A 19,942-nucleotide genomic window follows, 5' to 3' on the forward strand; every position below is an offset into this window, starting at 1 on the left:
TACCCATTCCATCACTTTGCTTGTTGCATGATGCATGTACTGTCGAGCCCCCTTATAAAGAACTTGAGCATGACGCGGCATCCGTTCGCTGTATACTGAGGTTCGTAGTAAATGAAACACAGATTTTAAAAAGTTGTGAGCGAGAACACAAACCTTTTTCGCCCAAAAAGTCTGTGATGCACGTGTTTCAAAAACTATAAGTGATAAAGGCGGTCTCGAGTTCATTTAAGACAGCAGGGTGCTCATTTGCCAGGGCACGTGGCATAAGCTGCATGAGGCACTGGCTCCAAAGTATCGTCGTTCTCCCAATCTGATTTCTTTAAATCACTCTCGCCACGTACTTCATTCACAATGACTTATTCCGTGCAAGGTTTCGCAGTGTCGGCATCATCATCAACCGGAATTAAACCATCGCAACAGATGTCCCACCCACTCTCCCAGGTCGGAGTAGACGATGCGCTGCCACAAGTCGCTGCTGGAGTGATCCTGTTCAGAAGCTTCAGGCTCGGCATTGGGCCCGACGTCGGCAAAGTCGACCTCGCGAAAACAGTTTCGCGCGCATGTAGCCGTCACCACGCCACGAAATATTCACCACCTCCACAGCTGAATACCGGAACTCTTAAACTGGCAAGTTGGTTGCCAGGCGGTCAACAGCTATGAGCAAGTGCTCCGCAACACGGCACCTAACGCGCGGATTACGCTCAAGCCAAGCAGTCACACTTTCAACGTTTTGTCGAGCGGCAGAAAAAAGCGTGCAAGTCCTCCTGTCTGCCATCCTGACTACACACGCACACCAAGAGCGAGCAAGACGCGCACACGCGACACGCATGCCAGAAGGCGTGTAACAGCTCTGGGGGCGTTTCTAGTTAGAAAACGAAACTAATTCGAGCCAGCGTGGCTGGCATCGCCGAGCGGTGGAGACGGGCGAAGGGGTTGTGATCAAGAGAGGAGAACAGATTTGCGAGAAAAGAAGGGCGAGCAGTTGCGATAGAGAGGGGAGGATGCAGCGGGAAAGCGACCTTGAAAACCAAAACACACGGGATAGAGGCAGGTTGGGTATGTTTGCTTGAAAGGTCTGCGAAACGCGCAACTCGCACATAGAAAAACTTAAGAAAGTTTTTCAAATTGAAACCCGCGCCGAGTTCGCGTGGCCTCACCAACTTCGATATTTCGTGATTCATTCCATGCAACTTAACAGCCGTTTTCGCGCTTCCGCACGTTTGCTGAGAGCATGTTCAGCCGAGTGCGAAGTGAGCGAAAACAAAGTCCTAAACCCGAAACGAATCGCAAACTATCAGACTCGGTAGGGTAGCGTACGCGTGTGCACTAGACGCAGACGATCGGATACAGTCGGAGGCCAACGATGTTGACAAACGGTCTGGTAACTCTAGGCCGGTGACGCCAACGACAGTACCAGCGATCAAAAACAGGATAGATGGCCGACCGGTCTTTGAAAGATTGGTGGCAGTGTGAAAACACGGGCCTCGTCTGGCGATGCAGGGTGCTCAGAGTAGCGGGGAGACAAAGGGCGGAGAGGTGCGTAACAAAAAGAGGTCGGGGAGAGCGGCAACTAGAGGGGCGCGGAGGCAGGGTCGGCGTTTAACAATATATGGGCACCTTGCCGATGCCTGATTCGTGGTCGAAAGTGGCTTCCCAGAGAGCCGGCAGAGCGCCGACTCCGTTCGCTGTAACCGATCAGTGGCGCTCGGAGACGTTCGTCGTAAGTGCGATCTTGTGCCATTGAAGCAATGTATAGTTTCACGGTCACGCGGATATTGTTCGTTTTAAGTGGGGCCGTTATATATGGGCTCAACTGTACTATGAAGGGACACTTTCTGCACTTCAGGTAAATCTTCAACTACATCAGTTGGGAATGCAGTCAGACCAGCTGGGAATGCAGTCTTTTTTTTTTTTTTTTGTACACTCAGCCGCCGTATCTCAAGTTTTCTTCGTTCTTGAGCAAGGGTGGCACAGATCAAGCATTTCCTGAATTCGCTGGTTGCAATCTACATGCCTTGTCCTTGGTTGTTCTTGTCATTTTTTTTTTTCTCATTGTAACCGCTAAAATGACACAAGACACACATTAGCACCAGTCATGCCCACACAGTCCTTGTAATGAATATTTTTTAGCCGTGCACTTTGTCCTTTCGCTGTGCCAGTAAGATATATTCTGTAAATTCTGCATTAAAGAAGGTTATTACCGGAGTTTTTTCCGCCTCCTCAAGGACCGCCGAACTCTAGATGCAGAGAATTTGAAGCGCACATTTTTTCTTCAATCGCCCAGAAAAACTGGAGTCCTCCAAAGAAGTGGGGACCTCTTGCCGGTATTATTCTGGCAGATTGCAAGTTGTTATACAGGTACCCTTTATTTTGCGGCTTCATTACAATTACACTGGGAAATTAGGAAATAATCAAGGAACTATCACTTGTGGGGGAGCACGTGCGCCAGCCTCCCTTCTCCTTTTTAAGGCAGCGCGAAAGCCTAGCTACGGGAACACACCCACAGCCGGCGCACGCGATGCCCCCTTTCCCGGTGCGCAAAATGGGTTTCCCCTCTCTCAGCGAGAAAAGGTATTATTCTTGGGGAGAGGAAAACAGGGGGCGGTGGACAAAAACAGCGTGCGGACGGCCGCACGGGCTCTCTCTCTCTTACACCGGCCTTGGAAGAAACAGGTCGAACCCGCAAACTCCCTGCGAACAGAGTACGACAACGACCAAGAAGTAAGCGTCTACTCTTGTTTTCTGTACTATCTCCTCGCGGCATTTGCACGCTATTGCTAACGCCTAGAAATATAGTGTTGTTGTTGACCTAGCCTGTTGCCTTATTCGCCCAAACCCGTGTAGCTGAAATGAGACGAGCTACGGATAGGAGACGTTAATCGTGCACGGTATGACTGTGTTCGGCTGAGACATTAGCTAGGCTTCTGTGTCAGCCCACACTCCTCGATGCCCATGCACCTTGGTCGGTTTAGGCTTTTGATATGCCTATATGTTTTGATATGCCTATATGATATGCCTATATGTCTTCAGTTTGTCACTTTCTTGAAAGTAAACATCGTCCACCTAGCGTGTGTCTTTCCCAGATTTTCCCATGGGTCGGACGGCGGGGAGAAGTGGCGTTTTTAGGGCTTTTTTTCTACCCGCTGGTGCGCCCGGTCACAAAACGCATCATTAAGATGTTCAGAGGGTCTGAGCTATGGCGCACAGGATAGCAGCAACAGTAGAATTAACCTCGGGAGACGTACACACGTGCTCGATGCGTCCACATGTGTTCAATGCTTATATCATGCCCGCGATGTCAACAATCGGAGAGTTTCCTACGTCGTGAAAGTCTGAGTATCTTCGTAACTATAGGCGTCGAATTGTCTTCATAAGACCGTGGAAGCATGCCATGCGACGAGACATACATACAGAAAAAAAAAAGCGACTGAACACCAGCACAGAACCCACGAAACAGCAGTGAAGCCAGTGGGAAGCAGCCGGTGACTTGGTGCAAAGTTAGACTGCGGCGCCCTCACACTCCCTTGTAGCAAATTGCGCCGCCTCAAAAAAATGAGTTCAAAAACTGAAAAAGTATCTATAAACGTTGCATCGCGCTCGCGTGGCAACGTCTCCTGCAATCAATTCCCGCCTCATTCGTCATCAAGGAAGGTACGAAAACTTTTCTTTTTGTTTTGTAATAAAGTCCTACCACATAAAAAAAGATGCAAAAGGTTTGTTCAACATGTGGACTGAACCCAAGACATCAGTCACAAGCTCAACTATTAAAGTCTTATGCTTTCTGGGAACTACAGATGGTGACATTAAAAAAAAATTTTTGGGCACAATAACCGACTACAATAACAATTGTACTGTTTCCAACCTAAATATATGGTTGAGTAAAAAATTACTGGTGGAAAAAAATTGTACCTCTTCATTATTCGATGTCCGTATTCGAAAACGGTGCAATTCACATGACCCTAATTTTCAGCAAATTGACTCTGGAACTCACGCAACCGCTAATTTTAACAAGCACCAGACAATCATAAACGTCTCATTGTCTTGAGTGCTAAACTTTCTAAGCCCCCCTTCGAGGTCTCGATCAATCGTGCCCAAGTCACTCAGTATAGGCGCAACACGGGAATCAATACACACACCCAATTTCTGCCCATACACACCACCTTTCCATTCTACCAAAGTCAAGCGAAGACACATCGACAACTGTTCCAACAAGAAGGCCTCTACAGACACTCCGCACTCATGTTGGAACTTAAGTTCATCGTCGTATTCCTGTATGCAGTCTCTCACAATTTTCATCAAAGTGTCGTGCTCCAACGAGTAGAAAAGGTCCTTTACATCTATGCTAAACACTTACATACGCCGAAGGAGTACCCCCTTCAGGAACTTAAAGACTTCCTTGAAATTCCTCGCACGAAAGAGATCCTGAACACTCAGATATGAGTTACCGAATCTACTCGTCTAATTATCGCAATCACATAATAAACACACACCCAACTTCAGTCATGAAAAAACACATCCCCTACATTCATGCCCTGCAGTCTCGCTAACCGACACCTGGCGCCTCCTTAACCGTTAGATCTCTTCCATTTTTTTTTTATTACTTTGCCGACCCCCTTCAACCACCTCAGCTCGCTCCCCCCCCCCCCTCGCCTGTTGCTGTGTGCCTCTTGCTTTTCTTTCTATCTGTGCGCCGCAGCGGCATACCTGCCAAGTACAAGGATTCTGAATCCTGGAGATTTCCACAATGGGAAGAGGGGAGGGGGGGGCTTAAAAAAAAAACATCGCGAAAAACAAAAAGGGGGTGGGAGGGCTGTCTCAATCGCAAGCACCAACATCAGCGTTGCAGTCTTATAGTGTCTAGGAGTGGCCGAACACACAAGGGTAGAGTTTTTCACTAAAGTGATAGTCTTAAAGATCAACACAACTAGCAGATGCTATTTCAGTCAGAACAACTCGCGTGTGTCTTCCTGGGACACACATGAACGAACGGGATGGCGCAGCTGGCTGCCGCAAAAGCACGGGTCAAAGCTTTGCTCACTGCTAGATTCTTCTGGCAGGAACGCTAAAATGCGTCTGGCCCCTTTTTATTGCGATTGCAATTATATGGACAGTCCAGGCTGTCTTTTTGCCGTTGCCTCCGCTGTCATCCTTCTCCATATATGTATACGTACCTATATTATATATGAACACTCAAAGGAAAAAAACCGCCCGTGCTCAGCGCCAAACTCGTCGCGATGTGCCGACACATGCTTATCTCTTGTGTGTACTTTACCCTATGGATGGATGCCTGTGCGCGCGCTTATCCTTTAGTGGGGGAGTCGTGTGCATTCGGCTTTCACAGAAACGAAAGCGTTAGTTGCCGGGCCCACAAAGGTCACTTCGGTCTCTGCACAGGCCCCTTTTGCGAAAACAGCGCATTTTTCATACACAGCGAGGTATAACAACAAGGAAACTTGTGAGTTTGTACTCATCTGTTCCTGTGCTTACGTATTGTGCATTGTTTTTGTGTAAACAGCGCGCAACGTGTCAAGCGGTAAACGATGTTAGTTCGCTCTCGTCCTGTGAGTATCGCTTTCGTACGTCTTTTGTGTGTGAGCAGCGCGCTGCACGTTTCAATTTGCTTGCCGTTCTCAGTGTTATATTCCGAGTTGTTGCTGTTGCATTTATTGCTTTGCTCTTGCGGCGAAACTGTAGCTTTTTAAAAATGTTTATGTATTTACTGCATTTAACCAACGATTGCGTGCCCTCGGAGCTCGTTGATCGCTATCGCGTCGGCACGACCGTGGTTTGGTAGGCGGTGGTTGCAGCAAACGGTAGTTCATTTTACAATCTCCACGAGCTTGGCTGCGCACGCGCCTTCAAAACTAAGTCGTTTTATGCTATCTACGATCTGCCGCAGGTTTGTCTGCAGAGTTTGCAGAGAGCAGCGTAGCTTAGACTGGTTGAGCGCACACTTTCGGGGTTCTCTCCGTTATGTCGTCGCCATACATGATCGCGTGAAGAGCGACCGCCGTTTCGTCCTCAGCGGTTGTGACAACGGCAATCACACGCACTGTAGTGCGCCGGTCGCACGCGCACTACCGAAGCTTGGAGTACGCTGCTCTTGGCCTTCGTTCGACGGTTTCCGCACTAAAATTCGTATCACCCGCCACGATTAGGAAATGTGTTGGGAACATTCGAATTGAGGCCCAATGAACATGGTAAATTTTGGCTGGGGAAATTAAAAATTCGTATCTGCCGCGGTTTCACACCACTAAGGCCCCTAGCTTTCCGCGATGCTGCCAAAAATCACAAAATTTACGTTTTTCCGCGGAAATATGAAAAACAGGTCGATTCTGCAAAAAAATCATGAAATTACGTATTTTTTCTTCGCAGAAATGCAAAAAGTCGTTAGTTTGTTAACAATGCCAGCTAACAGGTTTTTGGGCGTGCAATAAAGAATTGACATCACTGTAGCGTGTGAAATAACTTGTTTTTGGTATGAGCTTTGACTGTAAAATGGGCGAGGCACTTTTTTGAGAACAGATATGACTAGTCTAGCATGAAACGGGGCTGTGTGACGAACTTGCAACCATGCTCGCAACCACCCTCCTTGCTCCCAACGCGCTGTCGCGAAGGCGGTTCCAGTTTCGTACTCGATGAAAATGCGGAGGCAGTCTCTTCGTACTATTTTTTTTTCCACAAAAAAAAAAAAAAAAGTTCGCGTTAGATGTCGGCGAATCTATGTGATCGTATACAGTTGAGCCCACATATAACGGCCCCACTTAAAACGAACTTTCGCTTAAAACTAACAATATCCACGTGACCGTGAAAATATACATTGGTTCAATGGCACAAAATCGCACTTACAACGAACGTCTCTGAGAGCGCCGCTGATCGGTTACCGCGAACAAAGTCGGTGGTCTGCCGACTTCCCGGGAAACCAATTTTGACCACGGATCAGGCATCGGCGAGGTGCCCATACATTCTTATTGTTAAATGCCGACCATGCCTCCATGACCCTCTAGTTGCCGCTTTCTCCAACCCATGGAGGAACGAAAGCTGTTTCCTTCCTCCATGCCCCGACCACTTTTTGTCATGCACCCCTTTGTGCTTTGTCCCCCCCCCCCTGATCTGAGCACCCCGCATCGCGAGACGAGGCCCGTGTTTTCACGCTGCCACCGATCTTTCGAAGACCGGTCGACCATCTACCCTGTTTTTGATTGCTGGTACTGTCGTTGGCGTTGCCGGCCTGGAGTGACCAGAATATTTGCCAACATCGTCGGCCACCGACTGTATCCGATAGTCTGCGTCTAGTGCACGCGCATAAGCTACCCCACCTACTCTGATAATTTGCGATTCGTTTCGTGTTTAGGACTTGTTCTCGCTCACTTCGCACTCAACTCGGCATACCTTCCGCGCGCGTGCGATAGCGAAGAAACGGCTGTTAATTTGCACGGGACGAATCGCGAAATATCGAAGTTCGTGAAGCCACGCAAACCCGCCGGCGCAACAATTTTTTTGACCACAGCCGCCAATTCCTCGAACACCGCCGCGCGCACCGATCCAGGCGGCCATTCTTTGACTTCTGCGCGCGCAGGCACTCTTTCAAAGTTGTTTTTTTTTTTAGGGGCGAAGCTCCTTAGGGCGTGTGCAGTGCGTCCCCTGTAGCCTGTATGTAGCCACCTCTAGTTTAGTTCTTGCAGTGTTCACTAGATGGCGGTACCGTCTCCTGTATGTAGCCACCTCTCGTTTAATTCTTGTAGTGTTTACTAGATGGTGGTACTTGTAGCTGATAATGAAAAGATGCAAGATGTTATGAACTAGAAAGCGGTACTTGTAGTTGATGAAGGACGCGAGATCTTATAAAATAGCAATGATGTCACATATGGCGCGTGTCATTGGTTGAAGGCAATCGTTCGATTTAGTGCGGCGACGTACGCTAAGGGGAGCGTTGTAATAAAATCCATTCGCTGTTGGCGCGTGCTCGGAGTCGCCGGATGGATAAGGCTGCACAGCGGAGAGAGCGCAAGGCGGCAGCAGCGCGCGCTCGCAGACAGAATCCCGATGTGCGAGCGCGCGAGGCAAGGGACATCGCAAGCCATCCATCGTCTAAGAACAAATAAAAGTTTTGTGTATATACACACACAGCGTTTCTCACGTCTTTACATGATGATCGACTGGGCGAATGACACGGAAGATTCACAGTTTACCGATGAATCCCTCCGGAGCTTCGCCCATTCATCATCATTCACACCGTGAATATGCCGTAATTTTTTTTTTACGTGCGAGCTTCGCGGACCTTTCAAGCAAGCTACCCAACCTGCCTCCTTCCCATGTGTTTTATTTTCAAGGCAGCCCTCTCGCCGCATCCTACCATCTCTTTATGGCAACTCCTTGCCCTTCTCTCGCAAGTCTGCTGTTTTCTCTTGATCACAACCCCTCTGCCCATCTCCACCGCTCCACGACGCCTGCCATGCTGGCTCGAATTAGTTTCGTTTTCTGTCTAGAAACGGGCTCAGAGCTGTTCCACGCGTTCTGGCATGTGTCGCGTGTGCGCGTCTTGCTTGCTCTTGGTGTGCGTGTATGATCATGATGGCCGACGAGAGGACTAGCACTCTTTTTCTAGCCGCTCAACAAAACGTTGAAAGTGCGACCGCTTGGCGCGAGCGTAATCTGCGCGTTAGGTGCCGCGTTGCAGAGCACTTGCTCATAGCTGTTGACCACCTGACAGCCAACTTGCCGCTTCGGGGTGTCTCGGTATTCAACTGTGGAGATGGTGAATATTTCGTGGAGGGCAGTGACGGCTACATGCGCGCGAAACTATTTTCGCGAGGCTGACTTCGTCGACGCCGAGCCCGATGCCAAGTATGAAGCTTCCGAACTGCGGCGGCGATTTGTGGCAGCGCGTCGTCGACTCCGACCTGGGAGAGCAGGTGGGACATCTGTTGCGATTGTTTAATTACGGCCGATGGTGATGCCGACACTGCGGAACCATGCACAGATTGGGGCATTGTGAATGAAGTACGTGGCGAGAGCGATTCAGAGAAATCGAATTGCGAGAACGAAGAAACTTTAGAGCCAGTGCCTTATGCAGCTTATGCCACGGACCTCGGCGAACGAGCACCCTGCCGTTTTAAGTGAACTCGAGATCGCCCTTATCGCTTCTGCTCTTCGAAACACGTGCATCACGGACATTTTGGGGCAAAAAAAGTTTGTGGTTTCACTCGCAACTTTTTTAAAAAGCTGTGTTTCTCATCTACTACGAACTTCGGGATACAGAGAACGGGTGCCGTGTCACGCTCAGGTTTGTTAGAAGCGGGCTCGACTGTACTTTATTAGTTGATAGAAAAATTGTTGATGTTGCTTTATCGTCTTTTAGTAGTAGAAAAAATTAAAGCCACCACTGATAACAAGGCTTAACGGTAGCCGTAGTCACCTATCGATCCAACGTACTCGCTTTTGCGACTGCACGTGTGCCCTGTGCCTTGTTCTCGTTTGCTTTGGTCGTTCTAGCCACCCTAGCTTTGGTTGAAGATCGATGCGTGAATAGACATGGTGCCTTCAGGGTCACATTTAAGGGGAGACGCTCCTCGAAAAAGTTTTTTTTTTATTTCTAGTAATAGAGACTTGAAAAGTTTGTTATTAGTATAGTTTTTCATGCAGATTTCAAATATGCAATCATTTTTTGTGTAGCTGCTATAATTATCGAGTTATGCCATAAACAATAGCAAAAAGTTACATTTTTTGCGGGCACTCTTTTATGTACTAAACTTTCAGTAAAAGCACTGTGTCTGATCTTATTTGACTCTTGGTAGATTGAAAAGTGCAAATATCTATATAGATATGTCACAGAAATATTGGAACCAAGAAAAAAAAAATTGTATTGAATGACTTATTATTTTCAATCTCCCTTGAAACAATAAGCTAATATTTTCACAACTAATGCTGGTAGGCATTGCAATTTAGAGTAGATATTTGCATTCTGCATGTGTTGAAGAATATGTGTGCCAAGTTTCGTTACTATACAATGAATATAAGTTTCTAAAAGGCTGCCCGGAAAACGTGAAACTGTCAGAAAAAATGAAAATGAGAAAAACAAGTTTGAAAGTTCGCAAAGTTGGCATTTATTAGGAAATCATTCTTTTTGCATCAAATTGGGGCACAATGAAAAGTACCTTGCCTTGAATGCACTGCAAGTGTCTAGAAGTCCCCTGCACCATAGCTTGGTCCTTCACGGCTCTTGCGGTCAATGTCCTCAACACGAGCTCTCTTCGCTGTGTTGCGACGGTGTGCCCTCGCTTCTGCAGTTTGCTTCAGGTTCATCTTCCTGATGCGCATGACGTCACAGTGGTCACCATGTGTGACCAGATCTTGTGAGGGGAGAATTCCAATGCCTTCGAGCACTTCTTCAAAGCCCCTGTGGCCTTTGTTGTACCAGAGTACAGCAAGAGCGGTGGCTGTCTCCACAGTTGTTCTGAAGGCGAACTTTGTTTTTGGACATAGCAGCCATATCTTGCTGTTCAGTGATTCGGCTGCATTCTGTGTCTTGCCATGAAGGCACCGAATAAGGAGTTTCTCCTCTGTAAGGCGCTTGTAGATAGGCATAATTGCCAATCCTTGAGCCTTCGTCAACAGTGGGGTGTGGCGTGGTGCAGGCTCCCCTAGTGCTTCCGCACGCTTGTGCTTGCACCACCAATTTGGTCCCGCGGGGCAAAAGTTGTGGCTACTGGCACCATCACTGGAGCAGCAATGAAAATACGATGCCCATATGGCAGTGTACATATTTCGGACACTGTCCTTGTTGCTCGTGATGGCGATCTTGTAATATGTTTGTAGTTTTATTATTGTCGCATCTTTCAGTTTTTCGCCTCGTGGCAGTGACGTTGCCAATTTCCGTAGGGCAGTTCCCAAGCGCTTTGAAACGTGGTTCGTGCACTCTTCTTTGTCAATGGGGGTGTCACAGTATACATTTGCCTCGCAGACTGCAGTGTAGGCCTTGCTGTCACCATCACTTAGGAAGCTGGTGAATCGCAGTGGAGTTTCATAAGACAAGGTCCTCTGCCATATATTGACAGCTGCCGCAGGTTCCATTGCATGGGATGAGCAGTCAGTGTTTTTTTGGCAAACTGGAAGATGAAAAGCTCGCCATATCTCTTCATCCTCCCCAAGGTCCCTGTGTATACTGCAAGCATGGCAGTAGTTCGAAAGAACTTCAAAATCGAGGCAGAGCCCCGTGTCCAGGGACACGACTGTGCCCACTCCATTGTGGCTTTTATGACCTCTTTTCTGCCAGGTGCCATCAAACATGACTGGCAGATCTCTGCCGCCGACTGCGTCCTTCGTGATGTTTCGTGCCTGGTGCAAGTTTTTGCTCACTGCCGTCATCGCCGCACCATGGAGCTTCTTGTAAATGCCGTTGAATGTCTTGTGATGCATCGGGCTCGGAAGACCGAGAATCGCACAAAATCGTGAAAGTTGGTCGTGGCCTGCGCCTATAGCGCGTGCTGCCAGAACTGCCTTCACGTTTACAGCAAAGCTGTCCCGCGAGCTGCCGCTGTCAAAACGAGTGCTCGTTCCTTGGTCCCCGGCCGAAGCAGTACGTCTCGACGTGTGCGTGAACGAAAGTGCAGATTCAGGGCAATCAGAATTTTGACAGCACAGTTCGAGGAATGCCGAAAGTCCTTTGCTCTTTCCAGCTGCCTCTCGCACGCCGAGCTTCCGTTCGTGGCAGGTTGGGCATTGCGCACCCGCCACAAGTGCCGTCAGCGCATCGATTTCGCAAAGCAGCATGTTCGCAGTAGCAGCATCTACCGGTCTACGTTCACCCTCGAAGAATCCAATCTTCCTTTGGGATGCACTGACGAATTCCACGGCAGCGGCTATTTCACAACCACTGTCGCAGGGTTCGGTGACGGTGTTAGGCCTATCCGAAGTCGGAGCGTTGGGCGTTGGTCGGGGGCGACATCGTCGTTCGCTGTCGCTTTGCGAAGCGTCCGACGCCAATTCCCTCGATACTTGTGGCGAGTTCTGAACTTTCGATTATCTGAACTGCACTTCTTCGGGCTTGCCATGACGCAAAAATGCAGAGAAACGCAGAAAAACGCGATCGCGACGTCCGAGGCTTCGCTCTTTTGCCAGAGAGATAGGAGGGGGAGGAGCGTGGAGCGCACCGCCGTCCAATGGCGGCCTCGCGCTGTGTGCCGCGATATTCAAAACGCGTGACGTACGCGTTGTTTTTCTCGTTTTTTGTTTATTCTGCGTGAAGGCACGAGACTGGCTACTAGTGGATTATGAAGGATACGGCCTTCGCAGCATGCGTGCACGATTGCAAATGGCGGCCGACGCGTCGTTTTCGCGACAGGACGACGCGAACTTCGCCGTTTTTCGCGACTTTCGCGCATTTCTCGCGTCACCGCTGCCCACTTGGAAGCATTTTTTGATAATTTCTCGTGCGAATTTCAGCTTGATATTTTCAGAAGTAATAGATTATAGTCCAAGGATGCCAATACAGCCGGAAAAAAAAAAGCGAAAATTTTCCGGTAAACCGCGACTTTTCGACCCGCGTCTCCCCTTAAGGAGGGACATCAGCATCGCAAAGCTATAACTTTTTGAAAATCGCCGTTTTCTCACCATTGCCAGAAAAACCAGAAAAACCAGAAAAACTTTTGCTACCTAGGTGGGTGAAACAAATTTTCCGAAGCACTTCTGCGCGGTTTTCGGTGTAGATATTTTGGAACCAGATAGAAAAAGGGTTCCAGAAACTGAAAACCGAAGTTTCAAAAAATCGATTTATTTTGCCATATTTCGCGATCCCAAAGCCGCGTACCCCCTAAAATATAATTACGCTTTAGTTATGAGCAGTAAGCGGATGCACAATCAGGTTACTACGAGCGGGCGCGCGGTCTACGTGCGCCGCGTCATCGGAGTCGTCTTTAGCCCTAACTCCGCCGACAGAGAGACTGCGGGCAGGAACGACGCGCTAGCGCATTCGTGGCGACGTGCTTCTTCACAAGCAGCGAAGCTGTAAGCGGCGGCACGATCTGATTACTACGAGTGGCCGCACTGGATGCACGATCAGATTACTACGAGTGGGCGCACGGCAATCCACGAGTGCGGCGCGTCATTGGAGTCGGCTTTAGCCCTAACTCCGCTGACAGCGAGACTGCGGGCAGGAATGACGCGCCAGCCCACTCTTGGCGACATGCTTCTTCGCAAGGAATGTACCACATCACTCGCTAGCTCCTCTGAATCACGTATGGGCATTTTACACATCGGCAGCGGACAACACAATCAAACTCGTCACCCCCCCCCCCCCCCCCCTCACTGCCAAGGATTGCTTGGAACAGCGGCTAGCAGTTTCGCGCGTCGTCACCGAACGCTGTTTCAAGTGCATTACCCGCCGGCTGCGCTGTCCACGCGGCCGGGCAGCCCACGGTGATATAGAGTGCTGTCAATAAGCTTTTGTGATGCGATTCAGACGTGCTTGGATCCATGCTTGATATCGCCACGAACGTCTATGAATGTTCCGAGGTTAATGAATTACTGTAGATTAGAATTTCCGCGACTGGCTGTATGATGATGCGTTTCACGGCTAGAGCGGCAAAAGAGCATGTATGAATTAGGGGCACGAATTTTTATATGCCCGTTTCACGACATAAACTATACTGCTAGAAATTCCTCTGCCACCAGTCTTCTGCCCATAACTGTTCTTTGGAAAGAAGGCATAGGCCGTCATGGTGTGATCCATTTTTCTGATGCGATAAACCTCTCTCCAAATAAAGAAAAGTTCAGTGAATATTTGTAATCAAGTACTTAATTATGCTAATTGCAACTTCAGCACAAAAATTATGTGTAATAATTTCAGTATATGGTTTTATTCAACTACAATCTTTTCTGCCATACCTATCACATTACTCCTTCATACAAAGAACTTGGTTTGAAATTCATACTTGTTCTTTGTAAATCATGAAAAGAAGTCAAATATCACATGACAAGCCTGAGATCATAATTTTTAGGTGTATAAGAGACGTAGAGAAAAGTTGAAACTTTGAACGCAGCTTTCTCAATACTGCTTTTTTTGACATTATGCTCAGCCCCTCCACATAATTCAATGAAGAAATAATTTGTCTCTCGTAAAGTACTTGTGGTATCGCTTCAAAATTTTAATGAAAGCACCGTGAGGTTATTCTTAGTGTCTGTGCCAATTTTCGTCAATATACAACGAGAAACAAGAAAGTTCATCGAAAAAAGCCTGGCGGAAACTTTGCCAGGCTTTTTCTCACAAGTGTGTTTCGGACATTGCGCATTGCTCGTGGAAAGAGTAGCACGGGAATGACTGGACAGATTTCGATTCTATTTTCTTTTCCTGAATCCTTGAACACTGCTTGTGGGAACAGCAATCTTCAATTTCTGTTTTATGGCCCTGTTTTTTTTTTCCTAGACGGTGATTTGTTCGTTCCACTGTTTCTGACAATGTGTGTCGGCAGCCAAGATAATCTCTAAAAAAAAAAAAAAAAAAGAGAGAACTTATTAAAGAATTATGAGAGTGCCATACCCTGTAGCTTTCTTTTGTGTAAAGATCAACACCATTTGCAGCTTCCTGGCATGTTTTGTTACAGCGCCAGGCTTTCCACGAGCAGGCCATGTAATTGGACCATGTAGCATTATGTACCTTGAGAACTACTGAAGCTATCATGATGAAACTGCAGATTTCCCTATTCGAGACACTTAGGAGCATGCATGCCAAACGTCATTGCTGTAGGTCAACAAATAAAAGTTTTTTTAATGCCACCTCCGCCTTAAGTAAAAAGACTGGCAGGGAACGCGCTCAAGAATACAAGCACGCCGAGTTTTACGAAGATGGAGGTGTGTTTTTTTGCCAGGCTTGCACAAGAGTAGTTGACCATCGCCGCAAATAAACTATATACGAGCACATCGAAAGCAATCGCCATCGCAAAAATGTCAGAACAAGGGACTCCTCTAAGCGAAAAAGCAGCGAAGAACCATCGGAAGATGGAGCCGGAGGTTCAGGAGCGCCGAGGAAGCAAAGTAGACTGCAAACGCTGGAATCCGCAATCACAGCTAATGAAGTGAAGAACGATGTTGTGCTCAAGTTCTTGGACGCATTGATATCCGCAAATATTCCCCTTGAGAGGGTGGACAATCCGAAACTGAGAACGTTTCTGCAGACACACGTTCGGAATGGCGGATCGGTGCCTGGATCCGTCGCGCTCCGCCGACGACTTCCAGAATTGTTCCAGAAGCACGAGGCAAATTTGATAGCTATGTTTCAAGGCACCACAGTTTTTGTAATTATAGACGAAACCATTGACGACCGATCAAAATCGGTTGTGAACGTGTCGTTCGTTCAGTCGGCCAGAATGGCGAATGTTGCACTACAACCTGTACTCGTAGAAGTGAAATTCGTGGATGAAGTGAACTCATCCGGCATTGGACGCATTGTGACAAGAACACTCACGAGGTATGCAGTTGAATTTGAGGATGTATCGGGCTTTGTTAGCAATAACACCACTTACATAGTGCTTTAAGGAGTGCATAAAGCCACTTTGTGAAGGTGCTGTTCACATTACGTGTGTAGCCCATACAGTGAACATCGTTGGCAGCACACTGCAGGCATCTTTTCCCTTCGTGAACAAGTTTGTCGCTTGTGTGAAGAAGGCCTTCCGCCTGTCGAGTAGAAAGAGAGCTTTCTACAAATCGCATCTGGAAGAGTGCGAAGTTCAGTGTGCCAAAGCATCGTCAGCACCTGCCCAAAGCAGGTGGAATTCATGGATTGAGGCTGTGGAACAACATTATGCCTACTTCGAGCACTATCCTTCATTGCTTCAGCAAGTCCACCAGAAGTATGATGAAGCAGCGTGTGTTGATTCTCTTCTGAAACTGCTTAGTGAAGACTCGACTGAGCTCAGGTACAGCATGCGGTGCATAGCGGTATTTGGGAAAAAAGTTTCCAGCTTGCTGAAAGCAGCAGAAAGTCAGCGCGTAGCCTGCCACAAAGCGTATAATGCATTGTTTACGCTCTGGGGGTACCTTGAAGCAGCTTCAAAGGAGGATTTTGCAACACAGCTGAAGAGAGAAAATGTTGCACATAATGTGGCCAATCAAATTGAAAGCAAGATGAAGGCTGCAATGACCAAAGCGGCTAAGAAAGCACAGGTATACTTAGAAAAGTGCAATACGTAGCAATTCTTTAAGGATGTTAGGTGCTTGGATCCTCTGCAAGTTTGGTGTCTTCCACAGAAGAGAACAGAGTTGACAGGCGTGCCTCAGCTTGCAGGAGAATCACTTGCTCTAGCTGCCAAATGGCAGATTTACCTGAAGACTGCACAAGAACTGAAGACCAGTGACAGGAACCTGGCTCCATTTGTGTCCAAGCAACAAAATCCAGGAGCAGACTTCGATATCCTGGCTTTCTGGGCAGGGATGGAGCAGCTTACTCCAACCCTTTATCAATCGCCTTGAAATACTTGGCGATACCAATCAACTCTGTTGATGCAGAGAGATCATTTAGTCACTATGGTGACATTTTCTCCCACAAGCGTCACTTTCTAAGTGAAGAGAGCACCAAGCACCATCTGATGCTGTGCCAGAACAGCTTTCTCCAATTTTAATTATTGCGGACATGTTGCAAGCCTGAAAGTGTGATAAATAAGTTGTTACGTGTGCCTTCTTGCATTTGTTCATTATTGCCACAGAATTTTGCACGTTTAGAGTTGCCGCGGAATTTCGCAGATTTCTCTATCTGGAATTGCAGAATTCCAATTCCACCACATAAAGTTAGGGGCCCTACGCATCACTGAGATTATACTGTACGTTTACACGAAAGCCTCTTAAACTCATTTATAATAAAATGCGCTAGGTTGGAAAAGCCTGGAGTAAATTTAGCTGCTTTTTTTGTCAATGGGGCTAGATCAGGCACAGAAATTTCGATTTCCGGGAGATTTTTATGACAATTGTACAACCAGAAAAAACGGCCCAAATCCAGGAGTCTCTAGGCCGATTCCGGAGACTTGGAAGGTATGCAGCGGGGTTGACGAGGGGTGCGAATATAGAGACATTGTAGCTGATAAGCACACAGCGAGCGAAGGTCAGCAAACTGCTCGCACCAACTGACGTCGGTCCCTTCCTGCGAAGTTGGCGAAGTGCGTATGTGCACAGCAGATACTAACTACTATTGCGTTTAGATGAGTGCAAGAAAAAGATAGCCGCAAAACGTTTTTATGGTGTGCGTGGGTGGCATGAGTAAACTGCAACAAAGACACTGTTTTCAAACAGTGTATGCGTATGTAAATTGCTAAAGGCTAACCTAATTTTTTTGTATTAATGCATCTTTGCTCCTCCCGAAAAAGTTTTCATTAAATTTACTCCGTGCAATAAACGCACCCCTCAACTTTGCTCAAACTTTTCGAGAAAAAAAAAAGTGCATTCATTACGCGAGTAAATACTGTAGTTATCTAGGTAAGCCACTTCACTGGTTACTAGGTTAAGGGGGGACACAGGTCTTATTAAAAAGGCCAAAAATCCCAAAAAAATTGACTTTTTAAAGTTGACATTTTCGGAATCCGCAACTACTTTTGCACGTATCTGAGCAGATTCTAGCTTCTCACGTCATTATTTCTTGCGCAAAATCAATTTATAACATCTCTGTGAAATGAATGTGAGCACAAATAGAGGCTAAAGTCGCGCTTTTTCCACGCCGAACCGTTGCTGTCAAATACGAGGTATTGTGGTCATCTTGGTTTCGTTTGGAAGGGTCGTTCTTTATTTTCAATTTCCCGCCACCAGTGGCTCCCCTTGCTCATTTGTTCTTCAGCAAAAACGCGTCATTAAAAAGCACCAGCGCGTGATTCTGTTGGCTGCTTGAGGCACGTGACGAAACCTAGGCACCCGATTGACCAAGCGGCGTTTCCGGCGTATGCTTTTTATCCTGACACGCACGGACATGCGCCATTTGGTCATGGTGCTGTCAACTGCCTGCTGCTGTAAAGAAGTTCTGCGAAACACTAATTTGTGAAGTGGGTGTGACGATCGTTAGTTCGCTGTGAACTTTAGAAAGAGCCCCGTTGTGGCTCAGGACAGCGAGGATAACAAACCCGCGGCGCTTAACGGCGGTCGCCGAGTAAGCAGTGTAGGCCTAACTCACGTACGAGCCCGTCGGTTGTCGACAACGAGGCTGAAAGTGGCCCTGTTTTGGAGCCTCAACAGACAAACAACAGGAAATCAAGCCATTTACGGTGAACGTGCTTGCCGCCCCCACAATGGAGGCGACTGGCAACAGGTTGAGTGCCTGTAAGGACCCGTCCACAACCACTTGAAAATGTGGCAATCTTATGTGACAAGGAAACTAACACCTCGCTGCTCTTGAAGCCTTGAAATTGATGAGCGAGTGCGCAAGTTTGGTCTGCGACATCAAAAACTCAATCTGGACAAGCCGGGAAACATCGCTTTATCATACGACGGATCGCGGATGACGCGCCCACATTCGTCGCACACAGGCGTCACCGAACTCATAAGCAGGCTAGTTGCAGACGAGCCCAAGGCGATCGCATCATTTCGAAAAAATGCAGTGGGCATTGAAAAAAAAAAAAAAAACATAATTTAGGTGACTCAAAACAGTACACGCCTAGTGCCTATCGAGAAAGCTGAATTGGCAAATCATTGTAAATAAACAGCTTTTCCATGCTGCTGTCTGCCCCAAATGAACTTGTGTATTTGCACAATTTCTCAAGATTCAAATTTTGCTACAGCGCCAAGCTGGTCTAAAAGATATCTCCACCTCCAGAGCAGCTAGAACTGTCAATTTTGTTTTGACATGTAGCTGCATCTTTGGTTTACACAATGGTTGGGGGAATTTTCGATTGAGATCTTCAAAAATTTTATTTTTTACCAGAAATCTAAGCGTAAAGTGGGTGTGTCTGTAACACTAAAATGCAAGGCACGACAAACCTTCCTAAAATTATCAAATCAAAAAAGCACTCCTACTGTTGTGTGGCTAATGTTCATTAGTAAACAGGCATATGCCAATAGTAGCTCTGCAATATAAATTTCTTGTGTCATCATACTGGCAAACAATAGGTAATTAATTTTAGAATATCTCAAGCTAATAGGTTTAGAGGAAAGGTAATTACATTTTTGAAATCAGCATCAAAATATCAGACTGAATTTTCTTTATAAACACATGAAAATACCTGGCATTTCTTCTCAAGTACATAGCCCCCCCTTAACAGATGCTCTCTGGTGCAGACTGCAGCTCATTAGACTAAACATCTCAAGTGAGCAGCCTACCTTGTTCTTCGGGTTAGGCTTCATGCTGAACACGCCACAGATCTCTTCACCCTTCTTGACAGTCATGTAATCATCAAAGTAGAACACAGTTTGCTTCCAGTGGGTGTAGGCGGCCTCAGGAGCTGCAAAACAAGAGACAGTGTCACTAAGTGATCTGTTTGCACTGGGTTTATGCTTGTTGACACAACAAAAATTCAAGAATTTTCGAGGACTCTCAAGACTATACATGAAAATTTTCGAGAACCTAAGAGCTAGAAACCCAATTGACACATTTACAGGGGAAGATGGTGGCTTGAAATGAAAGTGTACGGGTTCAAGCATGTTGGTATGGCTCCATCTTCGCGAAGCAGTGCAAAAAACAAGCAGACGGAAAGAAACACGACAGGAAAGAGAGCTGAACTACTAACAAATGCGTTTATTTGAGCAAACACGAATAAATACGCCTCTACACAGGTCAGGAAGCGGAGGGACATGGAAAAGGTACATGCGTCTCATCTGTTAATGCTATCGAGGGTGCACTGACATATGCTGACTTCACTTTATGCATTTCGTAGGCCTCGTAGATTTCTCCAGCTCAGGATTCTCGATAGCTGCGAATAATGCGCGTCTGCTCGAAAAAAGGGTTGCACCCGCATTTTGCGTATTGAATTGCCCA

At 47.1% G+C, this 19,942-nt stretch overlaps 1 protein-coding gene and 1 pseudogene across 4 annotated transcripts in view; one reads left to right on the plus strand and one right to left on the minus strand.

Annotated features, from left to right (window-relative positions):
• Positions 1–19,942, minus strand: part of Art1 (arginine methyltransferase 1) — a 144,092-nt gene that overhangs the window by 12,669 nt on the left and 111,481 nt on the right. For all 4 annotated transcript variants that reach the window (XM_037420207.2, XM_037420209.2, XM_075886416.1 and 1 more), the window contains one exon: positions 19,288–19,409. In XM_037420207.2, the coding sequence (XP_037276104.1) occupies positions 19,288–19,409 (122 nt within the window). The remainder of the gene's footprint in view (positions 1–19,287; positions 19,410–19,942) is intronic.
• On the plus strand, positions 14,301–16,613 carry LOC142783976 (uncharacterized; annotated as a pseudogene).

Source organism: Rhipicephalus microplus, chromosome 2, assembly GCF_043290135.1.
Source record: "Rhipicephalus microplus isolate Deutch F79 chromosome 2, USDA_Rmic, whole genome shotgun sequence".
Lineage (NCBI taxonomy): Eukaryota > Metazoa > Arthropoda > Arachnida > Ixodida > Ixodidae > Rhipicephalus > Rhipicephalus microplus.